Source organism: Mauremys mutica, chromosome 13, assembly GCF_020497125.1.
Source record: "Mauremys mutica isolate MM-2020 ecotype Southern chromosome 13, ASM2049712v1, whole genome shotgun sequence".
NCBI classification, from domain to species: domain Eukaryota; kingdom Metazoa; phylum Chordata; order Testudines; family Geoemydidae; genus Mauremys; species Mauremys mutica.
Window position 1 is genome coordinate 33056073 of NC_059084.1, and position 24720 is coordinate 33080792.

The 24720-nt window shown below is 53.0% G+C and overlaps 1 protein-coding gene across 7 annotated transcripts in view; it reads right to left on the minus strand.

The window, feature by feature from the left end:
* CEP250 (centrosomal protein 250) overlaps nucleotides 1-24720 on the minus strand; it is a 153221-nt gene that overhangs the window by 44112 nt on the left and 84389 nt on the right. For 6 of the 7 annotated variants that reach the window (XM_044985126.1, XM_044985124.1, XM_044985130.1 and 3 more), the window contains 3 exons: nucleotides 24127-24254; nucleotides 23761-23930; nucleotides 13736-13915 (listed from right to left, as the gene is read on the minus strand). In XM_044985126.1, coding sequence (XP_044841061.1) covers nucleotides 13736-13915; nucleotides 23761-23930; nucleotides 24127-24254 — 478 coding nt within the window. The remainder of the gene's footprint in view (nucleotides 1-13735; nucleotides 13916-23760; nucleotides 23931-24126; nucleotides 24255-24720) is intronic. The other variant, XM_044985125.1, reaches the window with a different exon arrangement.

Below are 24720 nucleotides of genomic sequence, written 5' to 3' on the forward strand. Positions count from 1 at the left end.
TCAGGAAATAACGGGAGTAAAATCCCCTGCCTCGCATGCCTTCTGGCACCTCCTCTATGGCACCCAAACTCAACAGAGTCTCGACCTCTTGTAAGAGGAACTGCTCGTGAGAGGGGTCCCTGAAGAGGGACAGGGAGGGTGGGTGGGAGGGAAGGGGCGAAACAAATTGGAGTCGGTAACCAAACTGCACCGTGCAGAGCACCCAGTTGTCTGTTGTTATGTGGGACCACGCCGGCAGGAAGTGGGAAAGACGGTTGGAAAATAACGGGGAAGGATCCGGTAAATAAACTGGTGGGCCGCCCTCGGGCGTCCCCTCAAAAGTTTTGTTTAGGTCCCGGGGGGGGCTTGGAGGGCGCTTGGGGCTGATTTCCCCGGTTGCCCGACGGTCTACGCCGATTCACTCTGCCCCTGCGCCTATTATCGGGGCGCGGTCGGGGCTGGTTGAACGGGCGGTATGGCTGTGGCCTGAAGGATCTCCGCTGGGTAACCGGTGTGTGCATGCCCACGGAGCGGATAGTGACTCGACCATCTTTGAGGGTCTGCAGCCTTGAGTCTGTTTTCTCGGAAAACAGACCCTTGGTGTCAAATGGTAAATCCTGGATAGTGTGTTGGACTTCCGGTGGTAACGTGGAGGCCTGCAGCCATGAAATCCTCCTCATGGTCACCCCAGAGGCCAAGGTCCTGGCTCCTGAATCCGCGGAGTCCAGAGAGGCTTGAAGTGCCGATCGGGAGGCTTTCTTACCCTCCTCAATAAGGGCCTTGAATTCAGGGCAGGAGTCTGACGGCACCAGCTCAGTGAACTTTGAGAGAGACAGCAAGGTGTCATGGGTGTATCTACTGAGGAGAGCCTGCTGGTTGGCAATCCTCAGTTGGAGACCACCGGCTGAATAGACCTTCCATCCCAAAAGATCCATGCGCCGTGCCTCTTTAGTTTTTGGCGCTGGAGCTGGCTGCCCATGGCGCTCATGGTCATTAACGGACTGCACAACCAGCGAGTCTGGAGCTGGGTGTGTATACAGATACTCATAGCCTCTGGAGGGGACCGAGTACTTCCTTTCCACCCCCCGAGCAGTGGGAGGGGTGGAAGCCGGCGACTGCCAAATAGTATCTGCATTTCTCTGGATGGTGCGAATGAAGGGCAAAGCCACCCGAAGAGGCGCCTCAGCCCCAATTATGCTGACCACAGGGTCATCATCCTCTGCCACCTCCTCAACGGGCAGGTTAATGTTTTGTGCCACCCGTCGAAGCAAGTCCTGGTGGGCGCGGAGGTCAATCGGGAGAGGGCCCGATGACGACGCGCCCGCCACCGCCTCATCCGGCGAGGAAGACGATGACAGGCCCGGGACTAGGGTGTCAGGTGGTGGCTCGTCAATGTGCTGTGCAGCCTCCGCGATCGGGGGATGCTCGGCAACAACAGGCGGCTGAGGTTCCTCTACCAATGACGAGGGAGGAGGTCTGCTGACCGTAGCCTCAGGCGCCCTGTGGACAGAAGTTCTGGGGCCCTGAGAGGGGGGTACCCCTTGCGCCTCATGATAGGCCCATGGGGTCCAGAAGCCCCATTGGGGGGGACCCTGGTCCTGGCCTTGAGGATCAGTGCGTGGATCGGCTACACTGTCCGTTTGCGAGGAGACAGACGGCTAACGCGAAGGCCACGGCGGGGCGGAGACACTGTGGGATTGCGCCATCAACGCCGCCGGTCTGTCCCTGGACGGTACCGGGGAACGGTAACAGTCGTCACGGTGCCGGGAGCGAGATCGGGACCATTGACCGTGCCGGTGCCGGGAGGTCGACCTGGATCCCGATTCCCGGCGGTGGGAGCGGCTGCGGGATGAACGGTACTGGGAGCGGTACCGAGATCCGGATCTGCGCCAATACCGCCGGTCAGGAGAGCGGGACCGGGATCGTCTCCGGGAGTGCGACTGGTACCGCGATGGCAAGCGGTACCGGGACTGCGACCGGCGCCGAGATCTGGATCGGCGTGGAGGAGAGCGTTTCCGGGACCGGGACCTGGAGTACCGTCTCTCTCGTCCGTCAGGGGAAGGAGGCCGCATGATAGCCGGCTTACCCACTGACTTCACAGCCCGCACCGGCGGTGCCGGGGGCTGGATACGCTGAGGCTCGGTGAGCGCTATCAGCTCTCTCGCCGTCGAAAAAGTTTCGGGTGTCGACGGGAGAGGCAGCTCGACCACGGTTTGCACCGGGGAGCAAGGCGGTACCGGACTCAACGGCTCTTGTGGTACTGGAGTCGACGGTACAGCGCCTGTCTTGGGCGCCAACGGAGTCAGCGCCAGAGGTGTCGGTGCTGGTTGGGCCAGCGGACCTGGTGCAGATGTCTTGGCGGCCGTCTGTGCCGGCTTACGCTTCCTCGCAGGAGAGAGGGAACGGTGCCGGGATACCGGTGCCGGTTACTGGTTTTTCACAGTCTGAGTACCGGACCGGCCAGGAACCGCTGGGGCGCTCCGTACTGAAGAGGACTGCGGAGCGGCTGAGGTCGGCACCGCAGGGCTAAGTGCCGACTCCATCAAGAGCTGCTTTAAACGAAAGTCTCGCTCTTTCTTTGTCCTCGGCTTAAAAGACTTGCAAATAGGGCACTTATCTGCACGATGAGACTCTCCTAAGCACCGCAGGCAGGAGGTGTGAGGGTCTCCTATAGGCATGGGCCACTGACAGGCCGAGCAGGGCTTGAATCCCGGTGCCTTGGGCATGAGCCCGCACCGGTTCGGGAAAAGAAGGGCTAGGCCCCCCAATTTCCCCTAACTAACTAACTAGTGAACTAATCTAACTATTTTAAGAACTATATACAATAATTACAACGAAGAAATCAGAGAGAAACTAGGGCTGTGGAGGTCAAAGGAGCACTCCACCATTCCAACGACCGTCACGGGCGGTAAAAAGGAACTGAGGAGCGGACGGGTCGGCTGGGGTATATATTCGGCGCTATAGCGGCGCCACTCCAGGGGGCGCCCAGCCGACCCACCGAGTGTTGCTAGGGTAAAAATCTTCCGACGAGCCGTGCACGCGGCACGCGCACACCTAACTGGAATGCATAGGAGCAATCACTCGAAGAAGAATAAACCTTTTTCCCCAAAGGTGTCCAGTCTACGAGTGTCCTTGTCTTTTGGTGTGGGCGCAGGCTGGCCATTCCGCTCACGGTGGTGGACCGACTCTACCACCAACGAGTTAGGAGCTAGGTGGGTGTATAGGTACTTGTGACCCTTTGTGGGGACGAAGTACTTCCTCTCGGCCTTTTTGGAAATTGACGCAAGGAAGGCCGGGGGCCAGAGGCCAGTGGTGATGTTGGCTACTCCCTGATGGAATGGGAGCGCCACACGCCCCGGTACCGAGGAGGCGAGGACATTGAAGAGGTTATCAGATGGCTCCTCCATCTCCTCGGCCCAGAGCTCGAGATTTGCTGCCACCCTCCTAAGCAGCTCCTGATGTACCTTTAAGTCCTCTTGGGAAGAGGAAGGTGGTACCGCAACTGAATCCCCCGGTGCCGAAGAGGTGGATGGTGCGGTGCCTTCAGCCACAGACGGCATTGTGGGCTCGACGTCCACGTCTGGTGCTGGAGTCGGTGCCGGGGGTTCGGCGCCCATGGTCTGATCCCAGTGCTGGGGAGGTGACGCAGGGCGGCCTTAAGAGGTTCCTGCCATGGAGCGAGGTCTCGGCTGCGCAGGAACCTGAGGCCACGGTGCCCAGTGGCACCATTGTTCTTGCCAGGGAACAGCTTGGAAATGAGTCGCCTCGGGCGCCGGCAGGGCTGGTTGGTCATGTGGTGCGGTGCGACTCGGGGAGAGATGGCTGTGCGCCGATGCAGAAGTCCTGGAGGAACGCACAGTGCCGTAGGAACGACTGGAGCAGTCTCTGTCATGACGGCTCCTGCCCCAAGACTTTGACCTGGAGGACGTCGAAAGGTAAATTTCCGATGAGGTGTATCTGGACTCCCTGCGGCGCCTGCAACCACAGCGCCTCGGTGCCGGGGACTCTCGGGACACACTCTGAGCATGGCCTCTGTAATGGCGGGCGCTTGAGTACGAGCGTTGGTGCCGACGGCGTCGAGACCTGTTCTTCTCGGACTAGCTGGAGGAGGAACGGCGTCGTCTCTTGTCACCTCCTCAACGGCATCCAAGACCGAAGGAGTGATATGCGCTCACTGAAGAGCCGGGACGCGGAGTCGACATGCGTCGCGGGGCTCTACTCGGCACCTCGACCCGGGAAGGTGCCTCGACCTCTGACACCTCCAGGGAGGGCTGATGGGTGCCCAAGGGCGGCTTTCCACGGGACTGGGGGCCCGACTGAGGCGGCACACCCGGCACCAGAAGCGCCAAGATATCACGCGCGGCCTGAGCTGCCTCTGGTCTCGACGGCATGCGTACTTGAGGTGAGGTTCGCGTGGACGGGACTGGACTACTCCGCTCAGCACGAGTCGGAGGTCTATGTCCCGATGGGGATTGTGGGCTGCCCAACTCGGGTCTGGCCTCACCTCTCTCCTTCTCTCAGCGCTGCTGAGTCTTCCCTTGTTTAGCTGGGGAGCTGTGCTGAATCAGGACGGCACACCGGAGGCGCTTCGCTTCGCTCCATGAGGAGAGCTCGGAGTCGGATCTCACGCTCCTTCTTTGTTCGTGGCTTGAAGGAGCGGCAGATCTTACACTTCTCACTAATGTGAGCCTCGCCCAGACAGCGAAGACACTAACAGTGTGGATCGCTTCTGGGCATGGAGTTGCGACAGGAGTCGCACGACTTGAAGCCTGGGCCACGGGGCATGCCCCGAGCCCGGCTTCGCAAGAGAAAGTTCAGCAAGGAAATTTTCCAAAGACTGGATACCACTAAGGATATAACGCTGCAGCCTAGGCTGGAGCAAGTTCCGACTACCTTCACTGGCAGCAAGAAGGAACTGAGGGTGGAGGGAGCACGCAGCCCCCTTTATGGCATGATATGTCGGCACCACTCCATGGGTCGCAGTGGTGCTCCCCCACTACGGATACTGCTAAGGGAAAAACTTCCGGCACCGGTGCACGTGGCGAGCACGCACACCTATAGTGGAATACACATGAGCAATCACTCGAAGAAGAAGTGGTGTCGTCCTCATGAAAAATTGAATACTTGGTCCTATGAAGCCAGCCAGCTCTGCAACAGACTGAACTTTGGGGGAATCTACTTTATTAGGCAGGAAGGGTCTATTAAAAAGTGAAGACTCAGGTTCATGTCTTATGATTTTGTTTTGTACTTTAATCATTTGTTTCCATCACTCCCTCTTGTTTCTAGTAGAATCTCTATCCTTTCTGAAATAAACCTTCTTCTGTTTCATTATAAGTGCTGGGTGGTTTACAGGAGCAGTGATTTAAGGTAAAACTGGGATACATTGCACTTTTGGGGACAGAGGATCTGGGATTTCTGTGAGGAAGCAGTGTCGGGGCTGGAGAATACTTCAAAGGGACTTGGGGAGTAAGACACATCTATTGTTAACGTACAAGGCAAATGCAGGGCTGGCATAGCCCAGAGGAGAATGCTTGAGTGGCTGGTTGGGTGGTGGTGTCACGGAGCTGACACTCAGCTAGGCACAAGCAAGATTCCCTCACTCTCGAGGCAGAGGGTAACAAGATGACAAGGTAACAGCATTGGTGTAATATAGTAAGACTTGTGTAAGGCATTTGACTCGGTATTGCATGTTATTTTAATTAAGAAATGTGCATGGTACCAAATCAACATGGTACATATTAAATGGATTTACAACAGGCAATCTCAAGCTGTAATTGTTAATGGAGAATCATCATCCAGTGGCTGTGTTTCTAGTGGGGTCCTGCACGGATAGGTTCTTGAGAGAGAGTTAAGGGATGGCTTGATCACAGTCTATATGTACTTACATCAGGAACAGAAATTTGATAATGACCTTTTCAGTCTAGCAGACAAAGGTACAACAAGATCCAACTGCTGGAAGTTGAAGCTAGACAAATTCAGACTGGAAATAAGGTGTAAATTTTTAATAGTGAGAGTAATTAACCATTGGGACAAATTACCAAGGGTTGTGGTGGATTCTCCATCACTAGCAATTTTAAAATCAAGATTGAATGTTTTCCTAAAAGATCTATTTTAATTCAAAGAGGAATTCAAGGAAGTCCTGTTGCCTGTGTTATGTAGGAGATCAGTGCAGATGATCACAGTGGTCCCTTCTGCCTTAGAATCTACAGTAGAACCTCAGAGTTACAAACACCAGAGTTACAAACTGACAGGTCAACCACACACCTCATTTGGAACCGGAAGTAAGCAATCAGGCAGTAGCAGAGACAAAAAAACCCCCAAATACAGTACAGTACTGTGTTAAACATAAACTACTTTAAAAAAAAAAGGAAAGTTTAAAAAAAGATTTGACAAGGTAAGGAAACTGTTTCTGTGCTTGTTTCATTTAAAGTAAGATGGTTAAAAGCCACATTTTTCTTCTGCATAGTAAAGTTTCAAAGCTGTACTAAGTCAGTGTTCAGTTGTAAACTTTTCGAAGAACAACCATAACATTTTGTTCAAAGTTACAAACATTTCAGTTACGAACAACCTCCATTCCTGAGGTGTTCATAACTTCTGAAATTCTACTCTACTAATCTAGATTTCAGCTTCTGCCAGAGAAAAACTGTGAAACTTGATTCCTTAAGGAACAGTAAAAGAAATGAGAAAGTCTACCTCCCAGCATAAAAAAAAAAAAAACCCACACCTACCAAAACAAGACACCCCACTGCACACAATTCTCTCTTGGGGAGAGGATGAGAGAACAAACAACACACAAGCGATGTATAGGCACATTGCTTAATGCACTACTGGAAGATGTTCAGATACAGAGATAAGTGTGCTACAAAACCCTATATAGAAGACAATAGCATCACAAAGATTGCAAACTCCAAGTAACGCTGGGCTGATGCCAAACCATAATCAGTATGGAGTGAATCATGTTAGCAGCTATACATACAGGCCTGAAATAATATATAAGGGCCATCGTTTCCAAATGTAGGGGCCTAAAATTAGCAGTCTCAATAACTGGCCTGATTTTCAGAGATGCTGAGCACCTGTAGCTCATATTTATGTCAATGGGCACTACGGGAATCAATGACCTTTGGTGCCTATACATGAATTTCAAAAGCACCTACACACTCCTAAGTCATATGTCCCATTTACTTTGATTTAGGGGCTTTTGAAAATCCCACCCAGGGTGGTCAACTTTAGGCATCTATGTTTGAAAATTTGGGGAGCAAAGACTAATTAAATTGTTCCGAAAGCTATTTCCAAATCCATGGACCTGTACTATGTGTTATTTCCAGTCGAAAAAGAGTGCTGCTTGAGATGAACTGAAGTAGCTAAAGAGAGAGATGAAAGGAGGAGTATAAAATTACTAGTACAGGAGTGACTATGCTAAAATTGGTGTTAAACCTCTGAGCATGCCCAGTGTGTGGTAGATGCTTTTCAGAAGACTATGCAGACTGATTGAATTGAAGGCTCATGAGGCTAATAACGTGCTTGGCCTGTTCTCCAGATCAGCTTGACTCCTGGGAGCTTATTAAATATATGACAGTCTGAAGTTACACAATGGTTCTCTAGGATAGCTTCCTAAGTTGGCCACTGTGCAACAGCCCAGTCTCCAAGTGACATATCACATACAAACAGGAAAACTGGAGTATACACTGGTCACTTTGCAGTTTCTTTATTTAACCACGAAGCAAGCTCTCAGCACTTGCTCTTTACCCTCCACTGCCAGCATTCCAGCTCCTGATTTACCTTCTGGCTCCATGCCTTAAAAGGAGGCAGATTTCCCCCCCCTCAAAGCTGTTCCTGTTTTCTGACATCTTCCTCTACGAGGAGGGTAAGGAACAAATAGATACCTACCTTTCCATAACTGTTCTTTAAAGTGTGTTGCACATGTCTATGCCACTGTAGGTGATGCCTCATGCACAAATGTCAGAGATTTTTTCCCCTCAGTGGTACCTGTCAGGGTGGCTTGAGTGCCCTCTGTCACTTTGCGCTACTGTGTGCTGGTCTAAGAATGTGGAGCTGCCCCCGACTCCCCTCAGTTCCTTCATACTGGTCTGACTCCGATACAGAGTGGAAGGAGGTGGGTTGTGGAACTGACATGTGCAACACATCTTGAAGAAAGACAGTTACAGAAAGGTGGGTAACAGTTTCTTCTTCTTTGAGTGATTGCACGTCAGTTCCACTGTAGGTGACACAAACAAACAGCTACAGAGAGAGTTCAAAGTCTATCTGAACAGTGATTGTAAGACCACCCATCTGAAACTGGAATCATCTCTGGACTGACAGGAAATGGAGTAATGAGAAGTGAAGGTGTAGACTGATGACAAAGTCACTGCTTTACAAATGTCAATAATGGGTACTTGAACCAGGAAAGTTGCAAAAGCTGCTTGTATGCTGTCTAGTAGAATGTGCCTTTACTCTAGATAGCGGGGTTGTGTTAGTCTGTTGGTAACATAACAGATGGAGGAAGATATCCAGGAGGAAATTCTCTGAGAGGACACTTGACTGCCGCCTTGAACTCTGTCAGCAGCTGCCACAAAAAGTTGTGTAGAGGATCTGAATGCTCTACTATGCTCCAGATAGAAAGCTAGAGACTACTTTTGTAAGAAACTTTGGGTGAGGCCGGAGATAAACTTTATCCTTATAAAAAACTGTATGTGGGGTGGGTTCTAATCCCAGAGCTCTCAACTCACCAATCCTTCTGTCTGAGGTGATCGCTATTAGAAATGCCAACTTCATGGAGAGGTAGAGGAGAGAGCAAGTTGTGAAAGGGTCCCATCAGAATTTCCAGGTCTAAATTGAGATCCCAAGGAGGGATGGGGTCTTGTACTTGAGGATATAATCTGGCCAAGCCCTTCAGGAATCGAGTAACAATGGAGTTGGAGAAAAGGGATCTATTATCCACCTGTACCAAATGCACCCTTCTAGAGCTAATCATCAAATTCTGTTTTAGATCTAGAAGATAGTCCAGCACAAGGTCCAGGGGTATTTGCCATGGAGATACATCTTCCCCAAGAAACCAAATGGAGAAGTGTTCCCACTTAGCTAGGGAAGTGATCCTAGCTGGGGGTTTTCTACTATTTTACAAACACATTCTGGATAGCCTTCAGGCAGGACTTTTCAAAGGGCATCAGCCATGAAGCATCCACGCTGTGAGATGGAGAGCTTGGAGGCTGGAGTGCAATATGCAGCTGTGATCTTGGGAAATTATGTCTGGATCCAATGGGGAGGGACAGACGGGGCTCAGCCGACAGGGTTAGTGGGGCTGAGTACCAGTGTTTGCAGGGCCATGCAGGTGCTATAAGGATGAGATGAGCATAGTCCTGCTTTATTCTGAACATGACTTTGCAAATCAAAGAAATCTGAAGGAAGATGTACAGAAGGGTATTTCTCCCGGGATCGGAGGAAAGCATCTGTCAGTGAGCCTGAGCTGAGATCAAACTGGAACAGGTTCAGAGAAGGGCTACTAGGATGATCCGAGGAATGGAAAACCTGTCTTATGAAAGGAGACTCAAAGAGCTTGGCTTGTTTAGCCTAACTAAAAGAAGGTTGAGGGGGGATATGATTGCTCTTTATAAATATATCAGAGGGATTAATATTAGAGAGGGAGAGGACTTATTTAAGCTTAGTACCTAGGGGAGGTTTGCGCATTGGCCTGCTAAACCCAGGGTTGTGAGTTCAATCCTTGAGGAGGCCACTTAGGGATCTGAGGCAAAAATTGGTCCTGCTAGTGAAGGCAGGGGCCTGAACTCAATGACCTTTCAAGGTCACTTCCAGTTCTAGGAGATTGGTATATCTCCAATTATTACCAATGTGGACGCAAGAACAAATGGATATAAACTGGACACTAGGAAGTTTAGACTTGAAATTAGACGAAGGTTTCTAACCATTAGAGGAGTGAAGTTCTGGAACAGCCTTCCAAGGGGAGTAGTGGGGGCAAAAGACATATCTGGCTTCAAGACTAAGCTTGATAAGTTTATGGAGGAGATGGGAGAGCCTAATTTTGGCAATTGATCTTTGATTATCAGCAAGTAAGTATGCCCAGTGGTCTGTGATGGGATGTTAGATGGGTTATGATCTGAGGTACTACAGAGAATTCTTTCCTGGGTGCTGGCTGGTGAGTCTTGCCCACATGCTCAGGGTTTAACTGATGGCCACATTTGTGGTCGGGAAGGAATTTTCCTCCAGGGCAAATTGGCAAAGGCCCTGGAGGTTTTTCACCTTCCTCTGCAGCATGGGGCACGGGTCACTTGCTGGAGGATTCTCTGCAGCTTGAGGTCTTCAAACCACAATTTGAGGACTTCAATTACTCAGACATAGGTTAGGGGTTTGTTATAGAAGTGAATGGGTGAGATTCTGTGGCCTGCATTGTGCTGGAGGTCAGACTAGATGATCATAATTGTCCCTTCTGATCTTAAAGTCTATGAGTCTATGAGATCCCCTCAGGAACAGAATTGATTGCATTTTCTGTTGGTTCTTGTCACAAATAGATCCACTTGGGGAGTCCTCCAGAGTCTGAACATGGACCTGGCCACATCTGAGCATAACGACCAACTCGTGTTGATCGGTGAAGGATCTGCTCAGCTGATCTGCCAATGTGTTTTGTTTTTCCGGAACGTAAACAGCTTCAAGGTGAACTGAGTGGGTTATACAGAAGTCCCAGAGGCAAACTGCCTCCTGACAGAGTTGTTTTGACCTCTCTTGTCTGTTTATGAAAAACATGATCGCCAAGTTGACTGTCAGAATCAATAGATTTTCCCCGCTATGTGGGGGAGGAAGGTTAAGCAGAATGTTAGGAACCATTAGGAAAAGAATAGATAACAACACAGAAAATATCATAATGCCTCTATATAAATGCATGGTATGCCAACATCTTGAATACTGCGTGACCCAGCATGGCTGTTCTTATGTTCTTACGTGAGAGGTAGCCCAAACCTGGGGACAGCAGTACCGGGGAAATCATAGGAGGTTTTCCTCTCGATAAGATCAGCTTGAGAGGTTTGGACAGCAGTACTGGGGGTTCTCGATGTGGCGAGGAATGAGCTGCAGGCACAGGGACTGGCTGGACAGTTTTCACTGCTGGTGAAACCGGTACCGAGAGGCTAAGCAAGTCTCTTGTGGCTGCATATGCCTCTGGAGTGGATGGGAGAGGTATAATTTGTTGACTCCTTAAGATGTCTCTCAGGGGACAAACTTGATGAACTTGGCACGGCCTCCGGAGGCAATGAACCCTTCTTAGGAAGTGATGCCTCTCAGGTGGCTCTCTCTGCCACGTGCTTAATGGAGTCCCTACCTCTGTCTCGCCTCAGTACTGATGCAGCAGAAGGAGATGTGGAACCTGAGGAAGGTCTGAGTCTTTTCTTTGGCACCAGGGATAGGGGCAAAGGAGTCAGAGATACGTCCAGTGGAGTACGCTGTACTGACACTTAAGTACTCAGGGCACTCTCCTCATGCAATGACTCCAGTGGGAGGGCTGAAGTGCTGCTTCCATAAGCAAGCACTTAAGTCTCAGCGCTCTGTCCTTTTTTGAGCAGAGCTTGAATCCACAACAAATGTGGCATTTGTCACCACTGTGGGATTCTCCCAAACAGTTCAGACAGGTCGGATGGGGGGTCACTGGCGGGGATGGGTTTTGACCAGGTCCCGCAGAACTTAAACTCCAAGCAAGACATCCTACTGGTACCAGTACTGAAAGAGAAAAAATGGTCCAAAAAGGATGCAAAACCAGAAACCTATCACTAATTTATCTATAAACTAACTATCCAGCACTAACAACTACTAATTATAACTATATACAACGAGTGAGAGAAGCACTTGAATCAACAAGTCTGGAATTTCTCCAACAACCATCACTGACAATAAGAAGGACCTGAGGGGATTTGGGGGTGGCTCTGCCTTCTTATACCAGCATGTGGCAACAAAGGGTATTCAAGCCATCCCAATGGGTACCACTGAGGGAAGAATATCTCCGACATCTGTGCACAAAACACTCACACCCCTACAGTGGAATTGGCATGTGCAATCACTCAAAGAAGAACATAACTTCTACCTCCAAACTGGCTCCTGCTACCCTTGGACTGGCAGCCCCTGTCAGGCATTGGGAAGATGGCTGCCTTTATCCTATGCTCCATGCGGGATATTCTCTGCCAGGAGCATTACATTAGGGCCAAGAGGCAGTTTTCCGGATGCAGGTTAAGGAGCAGGGACAGTAATGCTGGCACTAGGGTGACCAGACATCCCAATAAAATCAGGACCGTCCCGATATTCAGTTGTTTGCCCCGTGTCCCGACGGATGTATGGTCAGGATGCCATTTGTCCCGATATTTTGGCTTGGGGCACTCTGGCTTTTTTTTTTTGTTGCTTGGGCCCTGCCCCGCCTATGTGTCCCGATATTTTGTTCTTGTCATCTGGTCACCCTAGCTGGCACTGGGACATACCTTAGAGGGCCTAACCCAGAGTTTAGTGACTTTAATTGGAAGATAAACTGAGAAAAAAAACTGTTATAATGACAAGAGAATTGGGCGCAGCCTGGTGAAGGAGTTGCCTCATGTTACAATGGCTCATCTGACATCAGGCTCCCTGCTACAGTGATAGTATGAAAATTGCTCTGTTGACTTCTCCCCCCAGACACCTGAGCTGAACTTTTTTCTGCAGACAGCTCATTCCGAGAAGCCAAGAGTCCCCATCAGAACAGAATAAAGGCGAGTGAAGTACAAATCCCTCATGCACTATTAATGCATGTAGCAAAGATAAATGAAAGGGCCCTCATATCTGCTCCTTTGGGCGTAAGTAAGGCTATGTTTTAGTCATGGGTATTTTTAGTAAAAGTCATGGACAGGTCACAGGCAGTAAACAAAATTTCATGGCCCATGACCTGTCCATGACTTTTATTATATTCGCCTCACTAAAACTTGTGGGGAGGGGAGAAGGCTTGGGAGGGCAGCCCTGGGGGGGCGATGGATGCTGGAGGGAATAGCCCGGGGGGGGCACCATGGGTGCTGGGGAGTGTAGGGGAGTTGGTGGGGCTGAGGCAGACTTCCTACCCGGCTCCTGGGAAGCAGTGACCCCAGCTCCTTGCTCCATGTGCTGCCTCTGCTCTGCCCCAAGCCCCGGTTCTACAACTCCCATTGGCTGGGAACTGCAGCCAATGGGAGCTGCAGAGGTGGTGCCTATGGGCAGAGGAAGCAGGTGGAGCTAGGTGCTGAGGGAGTTGCCCTTCCAGGGAGCCCCCATCCCCGGTAAACTCCTATTGCTGGGGGTTGGGAGGGGCCAAGACTGCTCCAGCAGCAGCCAGTGCACCTGGCCCAGGGGCTGCCCGAGCTGCTCAGGCAGCCCCCAGGCCAGGCTCACCGGCGGCTGCAGAAGTCACGCAGGTCACAGAAAGTCATGGAATCTGTGACTTACGTGGCCTCCGTGACAAACATGGAGCCTTAGGCAGTTCACTCCCTACTCTGCATTGCACAATTGCCCAGCTGTGGGCATTTCATCTTCCTTTGCAGTATCAACTATCCATCACTGTCAGAAGTAGGACACAGACTTTCATGGGCAATCACCTGATCTGGGTTGGTAAATCCTGATTTCCTGTGCTAAAGAGAAGATATTTTATCACCTTCAAGAAGCCTCTTACTTCTGCCTAGACACCTGGGTTATGGGAAACTTCACCAGCCAGGAGACAAAAGATGTCTGCTGTTAAATGCACAAGTTTCCCTCCCAAACCCCTTACCTCTTGCCTGGCATTTTCAGCCCTAGCTCGCTCCTCTTCTTTCTGAGATTGCATAGTAGCAGCCTCCTGCTTCAGCTCCAACAGCTTCTTCTCATAAGCCCCTTCTGCCTCTGCTTTCTCTTGGGCTGAGAGCTCCCACATCTCTTTCAGCTCTGCGCGGTGCCATTCCTGCTCACTCTTCTAACAATCAGAAAAAGAGCCATTAGGTACTTCAGACTTAGGCTACCTCCTCATATCACAGCTTGCTGCTATGGCACCAGCCAAAGGCCCAGGTCAAAGTTCCCGCCACCAACATGAAGCATCAACAGCTCACACATTGCTGGCAGTGCTGTGGGCAGGGACAGAAAAGACGGTTACTCACCTGTAGTAACTGTTGTTCTTCGAGATGTGTTGCTCCAATCCATTCCAGTTAGGTGTGCGCGCCGCGCGTGCACAGCATCTCGGAACTTTTTTCCCTAGCAACCCCGGCGGGCCGGCTGGGCGCCCCCTTGAGTGGCGCCGCTATTGCGCTAAATATATACCCCAGCCGGCCCGTCCGCTCCTCAGTTCCTTCTTGCCGGCTACTCCAACAGTGGGGAAGGAGGGCGGGTCTGGAATGGATTGGAGCAACACATCTCGAAGAACAACAGTTACTACAGGTGAGTAACCGTCTTTTCTTCTTCGAGTGATTGCTCCAATGCATTCCAGTTAGGTGATTCCCAAGCCTTACCTAGGCGGTGGGGTCGGAGTGAGACGTGGCGGAGTGTAATACCGCAGAGCCGAAGGCTGCGTCGTCTCGAGACTGCTGCACCAACGCATAGTGGGAGGCGAAGGTGTGCACCGAAGACCAGGTGGCCGCTCGACAGATGTCCTGGATTGGGACGTTGGCCAGGAAGGCCAGAGATGAGGCGTGTGCCCTCGTCGAGTGTGCAGTGACACGGCCTGGTGGTACACGAGCCAGCTCGTAGCAGGTCCGGATACACGCAGTGACCCAGGAGGAAATCCGCTGGGAGGATATCGCATCTCCCTTCATGCGGTCAGCCACCGCGACGAACAGCTGGGGCGAACGCCGGAAGGACTTAGTCCGCTCAATGTAGAAGGCGAGCGCCCTACGGACGTCGAGCGTATGTAGCTGCTGTTCCCGAGGCGAGGCATCCGGCTTCGGGAAGAATACCGGGAGGAAGATCTCCTGACTGAGATGGAATGCTGACACCACCTTCGGGAGAAAGGCCGGATGAGGGCGCAGCTGCACCTTGTCCGTATGGAAGACCGTGTACGGCGGATTCGCCGTTAGGGCGCGAAGCTCTGAAACTCGCCTCGCTGAAGTAATGGCCACGAGGAAAGCCGTTTTCCACGAGAGGTAGAGCAGGGAGCACGTGGCCAAGGGCTCGAACGGAGGACCCATCAGCTTGGTCAACACGAGGTTCAAGTCCCAGGTCGGGGCAGGGCGCCGCACCGGCGGGTACAAGCGGTCCAAGCCCTTGAGGAAACGGGAAACCATCTGGTTCGAGAAGATGGACCGACCTTCCACGGAGGGACGAAAGGCGGATACCGCTGCCAGATGGACTCTCAAGGAGAAGACCGCCAGACCTTGCTCCTTAAGGTTCCAGAGGTAGTCCAGAATGGTAGGGACCGGTACCAGGAAGGGATTAAGACCTCGGTGATCACACCAGAGAGCAAACCTCTTCCACTTCGCCAGGTAAGTGGAGCGAGTGGAAGGCTTTCTGCTCTCGAGCAGGACCTGTTGAACCGCTGCAGAGCAGTCCCTCTCCGTGTGGGTCAGCCACTCAGGTACCAAGCTGTAAGATGGAGGGACTGCAGGTTCGGATGGTGGAGTCTGCCGAAATCCTGGGTGATGAGGTCCGGCCACAACGGAAGAGGGATGGGCTCCCGAACGGAGAGCTCGAGCAGCAGGGTGTACCAGTGCTGCCTCGGCCAGGCCGGCGCGATCAGAATGACGTGGGCCCGGTCTCTCCGAAGCTTCAGGAGCACTCGGTGCACGAGCGGAAAGGGAGGGAAGGCGTAGAGGAGGCGATCCCTCCAGTGATAAAGGAAGGCGTCCGACAGGGAGCCTGGCGAGCGACCCTGGAATGAGCAAAACCGGTGGCACTTCCTGTTGTCTTTGGAGGCGAAGAGGTCTACTTGGGGAAACCCCCACCTCCGGAAGATTGTGTGGACGACATCTGGACGGAGAGACCACTCGTGGGAGAGGAACGACCTGCTGAGATGATCGGCTAGCGCGTTCTGCACTCCCGGAAGAAAGGATGCTTCCAGGTGAATTGAGTGGGTCACGCAGAAGTCCCACAGGAGCATCGCTTCCTTGCAGAGGGGGGAGGAGCGGGCTCCGCCTTGCTTGTTCACATAGAACATCGCGGTGGTGTTGTCCGTGAATACTGTCACACAACGACCTTGGAGGCGGGCGCAGAAGGTGCGACAGGCCAGGCGGATGGCACGTAGCTCGCGAACGTTGATGTGCAGGGCGAGCTCCTGGACCGACCACAGGCCCTGCGTGTGGAGATCGCCCAGGTGGGCCCCCCAACCGAGCGCTGAGGCGTCCGTGGTCAAAGTAGCGGACGGCCAAGGAGGGTGAAATGGGACTCCCGCACACACGACGTCCGGGTCGAGCCACCAGCGGAGGGACTCGAGGGTCGTCCTGGTGACCGTGACCACCATGTCGATGGGGTCTCGATGAGGGCGGTACACCGACGCGAGCCAAGACTGGAACGGGCGGAGGTGGAGCCGCGCGTATGCTGTGACATACGTGCACGAAGCCATGTGGCCCAGGAGGCGGAGGCAGGAGCGCACCGTCGTGGTTGGGAAGGCGACGAGGTCCCGGATGATGGAGACCATCGTGTGGTGCCGAGCGCGAGGGAGGCAGGCTCTGGCCGTCGTGGAGTCGAGGACCGCTCCGATGAACTCCACCCGCTGCGTCGGAATCAAAGTGGACTTCTCTGCGTTGATGAGAAGACCGAGCCGCTGAAAGAGAGACAGGATCTCTGCCACGTTGCCCATCACAAGTTGCCGGGACTGGCCTCGAACCAGCCAGTCGTCGAGATACGGATAAACGTGCATCTGACGACGTCGGAGGGCTGCAGCGACCACCGCCATGCATTTGGTAAACACCCTCGGGGCTGTGGACAGTCCGAACGGCAACACCGTGAACTGGTAGTGGGTGTCGTTGAGCACAAACCGAAGGTAACGACGATGCGGAGGATAGATCGCGACATGGAAGTAGGCGTCCTTCATGTCGAGGGCGGCAAACCAGTCTCCCGGATCCAGAGAGGGAATGATGGTCCCCAGAGTGACCATGCGAAACTTGGGCTTGAGCAGGTACTTGTTCAGCTCTCGAAGGTCCAGAATAGGACGTAGCCCGCCTTTCGCTTTGGGGATGAGAAAATAACGGGAGTAGAATCCCCTGCCCCTTCTGTCCTGAGGCACTGCCTCTATGGCACCCACGCTCAACAGAGTCTGGACCTCCTGTAGGAGGAATTGCTCGTGAGAGGGGTCCCTGAAGAGGGACAGGGAGGGTGGGTGGGAAGGCGGGGGCGAAACAAATTGCAGGCGGTATCCCGACTGGACTGTCTGGAGCACCCAGTTGTCCGACGTTAACCGGGACCACGCTGAAAAGAAATGGGAAAGGCGATTGTGAAACAGAGGGGAAGGATCCGGTTGGGAGAGTGATGGGCCGTCCTCGAGCGTCCCATCAAAAGGCCTGCTTGGCGCCCTGAGGGGCCTTTGAAGCGGCCTGGCCCTGGTTGCGGCGGTTGCCGGACGGTCGACAGCGATTTTGGGCCAGACGTCGGCTGTTGTAGGGCCGATACCGGGACTGGTAGGCCGGTCGGGAGGGCTGTGGTCTGAAGGGCCTACGCTGCGTCGCCGGCGTATGCATGCCTAACGTGCGTATCGCGATACGGCCGTCCTTTAAAGTTTGGATCCTAGAATCCGTCTTCTCAGAGAACAGCCCTTTAGTGTCAAAGGGGAGGTCCTGCAACGTGTATTGGACCTCCGGCGGCAGGGTGGAAGACTGCAGCCAGGCGATACGCCGCATCGTGACCCCGGAAGCCAAGGTCCTCGCCCCCGAGTCTGCAGCGTCGAGTGCGGCCGAAATAGAGGATCTGGACGATCTTCGTCCCTCCTCCAACATGGCCGCGAACTCCTGTCGGGAGGCTGACGGCAGGAGCTCGGTGAACTTCGCCAGGGACGTCAGGATGTCAAAGACGTACCTGGCGAGGAGGACCATCTGGTTGGCAATCCTCATTTGCAGGCCTCCTGCAGAATAGACCTTTCGGCCCAGCAGGTCCATACGCTTCGCGTCCTTCGACTTGGGCGCGGAAGCCGGTTGACCGTGCCGCTCCCTGTCATTAACCGACTGGACTACCAGGGAGTCCGGGGTCGGATGCATGTACAAGTATTCATAGCCCGTGGGAGGGACAGAGTACTTTCGCTCAAGCCCACGGGCTGTAGGGGGCACGGATGCTGGTGTCTGCCAGATAGTGGTGGCGTTCTTTTGCACCGTCCGTACAAACGGAAGTGCAACCCTCACCGGCGTGTCGGCCTCAACCACATTGGTGATAGGGTCCTCGTCCTCGTGCACCTCCTCTATGGGCAAGGCCATTGCCGTCGCCACACGACGAAGGAGGTCCTGGTGAGCTCTTACGTCAATTGGCGGAGGCTCCTTAGTTGTTGCACCGGCCACCGCCTCATCAGGCGAGGACGAGGAGGACAACCCTTGGACGACCGGTTCGTCAGAGGGGTTCACCACCTGCCCACCTGAGGGTGCGGGCTGTGTCTGGTCCTGGGATTCCGATGCCACAGCATCCGCCGCCTGTGGTGAAGGGGCCGGTCTGGAAATCGTCGCCTCTGGGGCTCTGCGCTCCGCCGTGGGGGGCCTAGGTGGAAAAGGCACCCCCTGGGCCTCGTACTGGGCCCATGGCACCCAAAAGCCCCACGGTTGTGCCCCTTGAGGATTGTCCCGTGGGGTGGGCGGCAGGAGTCCGTAGCCATGCGTGCCCGAAGCGACCGACTCGGGTCGAGAAGGCCAGGGCGGTGCCGAAGCACTCGCAGAGTGCGCTGCCGAATGGGGCAGTCCGTCCCCGGGAGGCAGAGAAGCGCGAGGTTGCTCCGGCCGGTACCGGGTAGGGGACCTGGAGTAGCGTCCGCCACGGTGCCGGGAGCTCGACCGGTGCCGGGAGCCCAACCGGTGCCGGGAGCTCGACCGGTGCCGGGAGCTCGACCGGGATTGAGATCGACGGTGCCACGAACGTGCGCGCGAATCACGGTGCCGGGAGCGGTGCCGGGACGGCAATCTCTGATGGCGCCGACGCGATGGCAACCTGGATCTCGTGCGGCGTCGGGAGTACGACCGGTACCGCGATGACGAGCGGTACCGGGACTGCGACCGGCGTTTTGATGGCGACCGGTACCGCGAAGGTGAGCGGTGCCGAGATCGCGAGCGCCTGGATGGAGACCTGCCGCGGGACCGGGAACGAGACCGGGACCGGGAGCGACGTCCATGCTGCCTGTCCAGGGACGGTGGCCGGGTCATCCTGGCCGGCTTCCCCGCCGACACGACAGCCCGCACCGGCGGTGCCGGGGGCCGGAGGCCTGGTGCCTCTATCAGCTGGATCAGGTCTCTTGCAGAGGCGAATGTCTCCGGCGTTGATGGTAGCCGGGGCTCAACCGCGGACGGTACCGGGGAGCGTGGCGGTGCCGGACTCGACGGGCCTTGCGGCGCCGGAGTCAAGGGTCCGGTGCACGGTCCGTGCATTGGCACCGCAGGTGCCGCCGACTGCGCAACCTTTCTTGCAGAGTCCTCAGAGCGGGCCTGCGCTACTGCTTTCGACTGCCTGTGCTTCTTTCTTCGGCGAAAGCGAGCGGTGCCGCGACTGCTTAGCCGCCTTCTGTATTGGCGGCGCCGCGGAGGTGGAGCGGCTCGGTGCCGCCGGTGCGCTCTGCACCGAGGCAGTTCGCGGTGCCGGCGCAGACGGTGCCGGTGGTCGAAGCGACGCTTCCATTAAGATCTGCTTTAGACGGATGTCCCGCTCCTTTCGGGTCCGCGGTTTAAAAGTCAGGCAGATTGAACACTTGTCCGTTCTATGCCCTTCTCCCAGGCAACGGAGACAGGCGTCGTGCGGGTCTCCGATGGGCATGGGCTTCTGGCACGCCGCGCAGGGCTTAAAGCCCGGTGCCTTGGGCATGAGCCCGCACCGGGTGAGGTAAAAAGGGGAAACCCCCCTTTTTCACCTTATCTAGACTAACCAACTATCTAAACTGTTAAACTAACTACAAAAACTAACTATATACAAGAGATACAAACGCTAGGGATCGTGGAGAACGAAGAGCACTCCACAGTTCCAACTGGCCGTCACGGGCGGTAAGAAGGAACTGAGGAGCGGACGGGCCGGCTGGGGTATATATTTAGCGCAATAGCGGCGCCACTCCAGGGGGCGCCCAGCCGGCCCACCGGGGTTGCTAGGGAAAAAAGTTCCGAGATGCTGTGCACGCGCGGCGCGCACACCTAACTGGAATGCATTGGAGCAATCACTCGAAGAAGAAGCAGTTATTTTCCAAGGGGACTCCTAGTGATCTTGGAGGGGAAACAGCACCCCATCTCCCTCCACCTGCTGACCCTCCCTCCTGTGAGGATTCTCTCCCTCTGTTCCTGTAGGATTTTCCGCATCACCATCCCCAGTATTTGCTTCTACTCTTATTTCCTGTGATCCCAGAGCTTAATTCAACATTTTGATTAATGCATAATAAGCGTAAACTGCATACAGAATGAGGAGACCCGCCCCCATGACTCAGGCTGGGCCAGACAGTGTGGAGCTACTCCGTGGCCTCCCTCAGCCAAGTCCAGCAGGAAAGGAGCACAGGTTCCTGCAGCTCTTCTGAGGCTCCTCCTCACTTCTGCATTATTACACCCCCCGGGCAACCCGCTGCAATGTGCCAGAGCCTCAGGTGGCTGGTTCATATCAATCTGTGAGCCTGGGCAGAATTTCAACCCCTGGCTGTCAGGCCTTCTGAACATAGTTGATTGCAGAGCCAGTCCCAGGGCCCTCCTGAACTTGGGGTTGGATGTGGTGCCCCATGGCAGGTCACATAATAGCAGCAGCAGCAGCAGGGAAGAGCCTGAGAAAGGAGCCTTTGCACACCTGCAGGAGCCACTTTCAACCACTGCTGCCTGACCCCAGCAAGGAGTTGAGGAGGAAGGGTACTCACACCTACCACCACCAGCCACTGTCACTAGCTATGTGCTCACTATGCTGCCTCGACCAGAGGAGTGACTTGATCAGGCATCCCCAACTAGCCACTGTATGCAGCATGTTACCAGTAGCAAACCATAAAGCAACAGTAGCCACAAACAGCATGCATGAAATCCCTCTTCACATACACCAATTGCTGACTAATTTCAGGTAACTGAGCTACTGGGAAAAGTCACCATCTGTTTGCGGGTGCAGGGGCTGTGTAAAGAGTTTTATGTGTCTAGTTCATCCTGCTCTACTGTGCCTGGGTGTCAACGCTGAGCAATTTCTCCTTCCATTTCCCAGTCTTGATCCCACACAGCATTGCTCCTCCAGCACTGGATAAATAAACAGCAATACAAAAAATAAACGACCGTATTTGATCACATGACAAGTAACATTAGGACAGGGTTAAAGTGAGATGATAAACTCCCTCCAAGGCACTGAGATACAGCTTTACTTACATCTCCCCTGTGTGTCACTGGGTTGGTTATTTCTACCAAATTCACAGTTGTGAAAAATGTGTCACGGTCGTGAAAATCTGGTCTTTTGGGTACTACTACCCTATGCTATACAGATTTCACAGGGGAGACCAGCATTTCTCAAACTGGGGGTCCCAACCCAAAAGGAGGTTGCAGGGCGGGGGTTACAAGATTATCATAGCGGGATCGTGGTATTGCCACCCTTACTTCTGCACTGCTTTCAGAGCTGGGTGTCTGGAAAGCAGTGGCTGCTGGCCAGATGCCCTGCTCTGAAGGCAGCACTGTCAGCAGCAGCACAGAAGTAAGGGTGGCAACGGGCAGTCCGAGAGTGGTGGCTGCTGGCCGAGGGCCCAGCTCTGAAGGCAGCAGCACAGAAGTAAGGGTGACAATACCATACCATCCTTATTTCTATGCTGCTGCTGGCAATGGCGCTGTCTTCAGAGCTGGGCTCCTGGCCAGCAGATACCGCTCTCCAGCCACCCAACTCTGAAGGCAGTGCTGCGGCCAGCAGCAGCACAGAAGTAAGGGTGGCAATACCATGACCCCCCTACAATAACCTTGCAATGTCCCCACTACCCCCTTTTGGGTCAGGACCTCTACAGTTACAACACTGTGAAATTTCAGATTTAAATATCTGAAATCATGAAATTTATGATTTTTAAAATCCTATAACCATGAAATTGGCCAAAATGGACTGTGAATTTGGTAGGGCCCTAGTTATTTCCTCTCTCTGAGCAGGTCTGTACGGCAGAGTTAACTCAGGGGATCAGTACCTGGGTTGGCCTAATTCAGGTGTGAGCAGTCACACTGCAGAGCCATATGAGAGTTGCTGTGTCTACAGTGGATGGATTCACCCATGTGAGATGCTAAGACTTCTGGCGGTACATCCTATGGTTCTCTGTGCTGCACCAAGCTGAGCTGCTCTAATTCTTTCCCAGTGAATTGTGGGAGAATCTGACAATCCTGGGCACACTGGGAGAATTGTGGGAAGGCGCTGGAGGACTATCTGCACTTGAGAGGTTTAGCCTGTGTCCTCACTGCAAAGTAGGTATGTTACCAACCTGGGTCAAAGTGACACCCGGGCTTAAGCCTACAACCCAGGATGGATCAGCTAGACCAGGCGGAAAGCACTATCAAGCTTGGGTGAGAGGTCTGAGTTTTCAGCTGGGAGGTGGGTTAGGGACAATATGTGAGTAAGAGCCTGGGTTAAATCAGCAATTCAGCACTTTGTCAGAACTTCATGCCTTTGTTTCCTGTTGCCCCCAATCTAATCTCTTTAGGTCCCATTGAAGCTCAGCTTTGACACCATTGTGTTTCTTCCCCTCCACTGTGGTATTGTCTGCAAATTGTTCACAATGATATTCCCCTTGAACACCCAACAAAGAATGAGGCTTGATAACAAACTTCATCTCCAGGGCAATAGCCCAAACAAGCAAAGGCATGAGAGGAAGCTCTACTTGAAGAGCAACACATACTGAGAGACTGTGTTGTTTCACTTGATTGCCTCTATGATGCAAGCAGCCCCAGGATCCACTTGGAGAAGCTATATGGACCGGCACAGGTCTGCTGACCAAACTTTAGGAACACCATCATACCCAGCTGTACACGCAGCCATGACTGACAGACCCATATTAAACAGCAACGTTAATTTACAGCTGTCAAATTATTCATAGCATTTATTTCACGAACATCACCCTCTTCTGCTTGAAGAGCATCTGCAAACAAGTTAAAGTTTTCCCAGATTTGTTCATTGTTTCATGAACGTTGTGTGCATACACATCATAGTCTATGGATTGCTTAAAAATGGTCCACTGCAAATATCTGCTGTACAGGATATACGTCTATTTTTCCTCTATAGGATAGATTATGTAACAAAGGATTTTCAAAATTGTCTGAGGGATCTGGATGCCCAATTCCTATTAGAAATGAACAGGCATTGAGATTCTCATTCTTACTGTACTTAGTGGCCTTCTATTTTTTGTTATCCCCACAGTCGTGATCACAAAATAATTGTATGAACATAGCCATGTACTGGCAGCAAGTCTGTACACGAAGCACATGCAGCTCAAAGGGACAAAACAAAGTTTAGAGCTTTGGAACATCCTAGCTGTCTTGCAGTGGAATGGAATCCAGCATACAAGGTGTTGTTAGTAAATCATACAAGGCTGCAGTAGCAAACATTGTACAGGGAGTGTACAGTACAGTGTCTGAGGAGAGCAATAAACATTAATGAAAACATTAAAATGGGCCCAGGGGATGGCCTGGTCTTAACCATTCAAATCCACTGCCTTTGCCCTTTGACAATGGCCATCCTACCACCTACCAGCTCTCGCAGGAGCTTGTCCATTTCCTCCTCGTACGCAGCTTGACGAAGGCTAAGGGTATCTTGATATTGCTGCTCTGTCCGTGAGAGCTGCTGTGCCATATCCTCCCGCTCCTGCTCCATTGTGGATCTCTCTGTTTCCAGCTCACAACGAAGGCACTTCACTTCTCCTGCAGAAGAGGAGACATGGCAAGAGTGTGAACCCCTCTCCCTTCCTTGAGCTATTAAGGGCTCAGCTGCACCATGCCAGAGCCTTCTCTGTCCCAGACAGGGAAAGGGTCATGTCCATCTCTCACTCCCCAGAGGCCCCTCTGCCCCATCCACAGAAGGGGCATCTCCGGTGGGCTGTGCTTCTCAGCCTCTTACCTTGTATCACCTCTTTGGCCTGGGTGACTGTTTGAACCTTGATTTCCAACTGACCCCTAGTGACCTCCAACTGAGACACCTGCTGCTGAGCCTCGAACAGGCTGGATTCTAAGATCTCCTTTGCTGATCTACAGGATATAAATACAGAGCAATAATGACTCTCTTGCACTTGCAGTGTAGCTGTAGTCATGTCAGTCCCCAGATATTAGAGAGACACAGTGGATGAGATAATATCTTTTACTGAACTAACTTCCGTTGATGAGAGAGACAAGCTTTTGAACTTACACCGAGCTATTCTTCAGGTCTTGGATTCTATACGCAGAGTGTCACAGCTATATATATGGTGGAACACATTGTTTATCATAAGTAGTTAACACATATTTCAAGGGACCATTCCAGGTAAAGTGAAGGTCATGGGCCACTTCCATGCAGTCCATTTCCATGCTGATGACACCACTTCCAGAACTCAATCACCTCCCGGCACAGTGGAGATGATCAAGTGCCTCTCTGCTTGTTTATACAGTAATTGCCAAAGTGTTGTCTATCAGGACCTACTCTGTGGTATTTTGGAGGACTGGTGGGAATGCTATCTAA